The 3,168-nt window shown below is 38.5% G+C and overlaps 1 protein-coding gene across 1 annotated transcript in view; it reads left to right on the top strand.

Moving 5' to 3' along the window:
- YIPF6 (Yip1 domain family member 6) overlaps positions 1-2,044 on the top strand; it is a 12,554-nt gene extending 10,510 nt beyond the window's left edge. Inside the window, exon 7 of the mRNA XM_060755992.2 lies at positions 1,509-2,044. Within this exon, the coding sequence (XP_060611975.2) occupies positions 1,509-1,624 (116 nt within the window). The 3' untranslated portion in view covers positions 1,625-2,044. The remainder of the gene's footprint in view (positions 1-1,508) is intronic.
- Positions 2,045-3,168: the final 1,124 nt, after the last annotated feature.

The raw sequence follows: 3,168 nt of genomic DNA, 5'->3' as shown, positions 1-3,168 counted from the left end.
AGTAATAATAAAGCAAAATAATAAATGTAATAATAACAATAATAATAGAGTAAAATAATGGAAATGTAATAATCACAGTAATAATAATAATAATAATAATAATAATAATAATAATAATAATAAACTTTATTTATACCCCGCCACCATCTCCCCAAGGGACTTGGAGTGGCTTACATGAGGCCAAGCCCAACAACACAACAAAAACAACAAGCAATAATAAAACATCAAGCAATAAACAAAATAAACAATACAATTAATTTAACTCACAGGTAGACGATAACACACAAGAATTTAAAAACCTATGGCTGGGCCAGATGTAATAGTTCAAACTTTAAAAACAAATGCTGGGCATGAACAGAGGATGTGTCTATTTGGAGGGTTTTAAATCAAAAGTAGAGAGCAACCCAACGGGTAATTAATACAGTAAAATAATTGTAATAATAATAACAGAGTAAAATAATAAATAACCTTGACTTGAGTATAAGCTAAGGGGGACTTTTTCAGCCTAAAAAAAAGTCTGAAAAACTTGCCTTATACTCAAGTGTATATTATTTATTTATTTATTTATTTATTATTTAAACTTCTATGCGGCCACTCCCTTCCCTGGGGCTCGGAGTGGCTTAGAAGAATGGCTAAAATCTAACAAAGTTTAAAAGCAATTTAAAAACAATTTAAAAACAACAGTATCAAACATTAAAAGCCTGTCGAAACACGTATGTCTTACATGCCCTGCGGAAAGCTGGTAAGTCCCGCAGGGCACGAACTTCAGGTGGCAGAGCATTCCAGAGTGATGGAGCCACTGCTGTGAAGGCTCTGCGTCTGGTTGCCGCTAGACGCAAGGTCTTGACACTGGGGACTTCCAACAGATCTTGGTCCTCAGAACGGAGGGATCTCTGGGGTTGGGAGGGGGTGAGACGATCCCTCAGATACATTGGCCCCAGACCATGCAAGGCAATTAACCTCTGACGTTGGTGGTTGTCGTATAACAATAATAATAGTAAAATAATGGGAATGTAATAACAGTAATAAGAGAGTAAAATAGTAAATGTAATAATAATAACAAATAGAGTAACATATAAATCATAAAATAGAGTAAAATAATGAATGTAATAATAATAACAATAATAATAGAGTAAAATAATGGAAATGTAATAACAGTAATAGAGTAAAATAAGTCGCCTGAGGGATGAGAAAAGCGGTATATAAATAAAGTAAATAAAGAAATAATAAATGTAATATTAATAATAATAGAGTAAAATAATGGAAATGTAATAATCACAGTAATAATAGAGTAAAATAATTGTAAATAATAGTAATAATAATAACAGAGTAAAATAATAAATAACCTTGACTCGAGTATAAGCCAAGGGGGACTTTTTCAGCCTAAAAAAAGTCTGAAAAACTTGCCTTATACTCAAGTGTATATACAGTAATTAACCTTTGTCGTACAGTTTCATTGAGTCCACTCGTACCTCTGACGTTGGTGGTTGTGGTGTCCTTCCTTGCAGCCTCCACAGCCTTCCTGGCCGACAGCCAGCCTCCGAATCGCAAGGCCCTGGTGGTCTACCCCATCTTCCTCTTCTATTTCGTCATCAGCTGGATGATCCTCACCTTCACGCCGTGACGGAGACACAATCAGCAAAAGACTTCTGGAACTGACTTTTTGCTTTGGTGTTCCTTTCGTCTGGTCTCTCTCATCTCCTCCTCCAATTAGATCTGTATTTCTACTTTGCCTGGCGGAAGGAAAGCTGTAGACCAACGTCAGGCCACTTTGGGAGCTGTTGTTTTTGTTTCTCCACCTTCCTACTGAATCCGGGTTTTTCTTAAGAGTTGATAGAAGGAAGACGTTTGCATACCGACATTCCTGGAATCCCACTTTTTGCCACTTTCCATCAGTCGCTGCAACACATGGTCTAGGTTTTGATGACAAGGGTATGCTGATGTTCCGCCATGAAGGATGGACAAAATGAGCGGAAATGAGGGCAGATTTATTTTTTGTTTTCTTCTTAAATAAACTCCAGGGAGGTGTCCTTTTGCCACTTTGCGTTCCATGGAATATTGCCTTATTTTAAGACATTGTCGGCTTTTGATTTGGAGAGCTTTTGGATGCTGTTCGGCCTCGAAAATTAGTTTGAGGGACTTGTTCTTTTTGTCCTTTCATTCCCTTTCGGTTGCTCATCCAAATGAGAACAAGATTCACTTAATGTATTGTCGAAGGCTTTCATGGCCGGAATCACTTTGTTGTTTTAGGTTTTTCCGGGCTATATGGCCATGTTCTCGAGGCATTCTCTCCTGACATTTCACCTGCATCTATGGCAAGCATCCTCAGAGGTCTGTTGGAACTAGGAAAAAGGGTTTATATATCTGTGGAATGACCAGGGTGAGACAAAGGACTCTTGTCTGCTGGAGCTAGGTGTGAATGTCTCAACTGACCACCTTTATTAGCATACAATGGGCTGACTGTGCCTGGGGGAATCTTTTGTTGAGAGATGATTTGATGTGCCTGATTGTTTACTCTCTGTTGTTTTGCTGTTGAACAAAACAACAGAGTTGTTTTGCTGTTGAACAAACAAGAAAATGAACAAAACCTGGCTACCAATATTGAAAAACTCAAAAATTACAACAGCAAAACAACAGAGAGTAAACAATCAGGCACATCAAATCACCTCAACAAAATATTCCCCCAGACACTTCCAAGCCATTAAATGCTAATCAAGGTGGTCAGTTGAAACATTCCCACCTAGCTCCAGCAGTCAAGAGTCCTTTGTCCCACCCTGGTCATTCCACAGATATATAAACCCTTTTTCCTACTTCCAACAGACCTCACTACCTCTGAGGATGCTTGCCATAGATGCAGGCGAAACGTCAGGAGAAAATGCCTCTAGAACATGGCCATATAGCCTGGAAAAACCTACAACAAACCAGTGATTCCGGCCATGAAAGCCTTCGACAATACAAGATTCACTTACTTTGCGCTTAGCACATTCAGGGGCTTTGTTCAGAGCATGAATACTCTGATGCTTTCGGTATGTTTGGTTGTTTTGTTGATCCATTTGTGGAGGATTTTCCCCGTGTCAGACTGTAGGATCTAAATAGCAATATTAAATAACCACTCACAAGCCGGCTTGCTTTGAAATGGATATATTGCTTGTATCTCTGCAGCAAAGA

This window comes from Anolis sagrei, chromosome 10, assembly GCF_037176765.1.
Source record: "Anolis sagrei isolate rAnoSag1 chromosome 10, rAnoSag1.mat, whole genome shotgun sequence".
Lineage (NCBI taxonomy): Eukaryota > Metazoa > Chordata > Lepidosauria > Squamata > Dactyloidae > Anolis > Anolis sagrei.
Note: the sequence above shows the minus strand (reverse complement) of the source record. Positions and strands in the feature narration are given on the sequence as shown.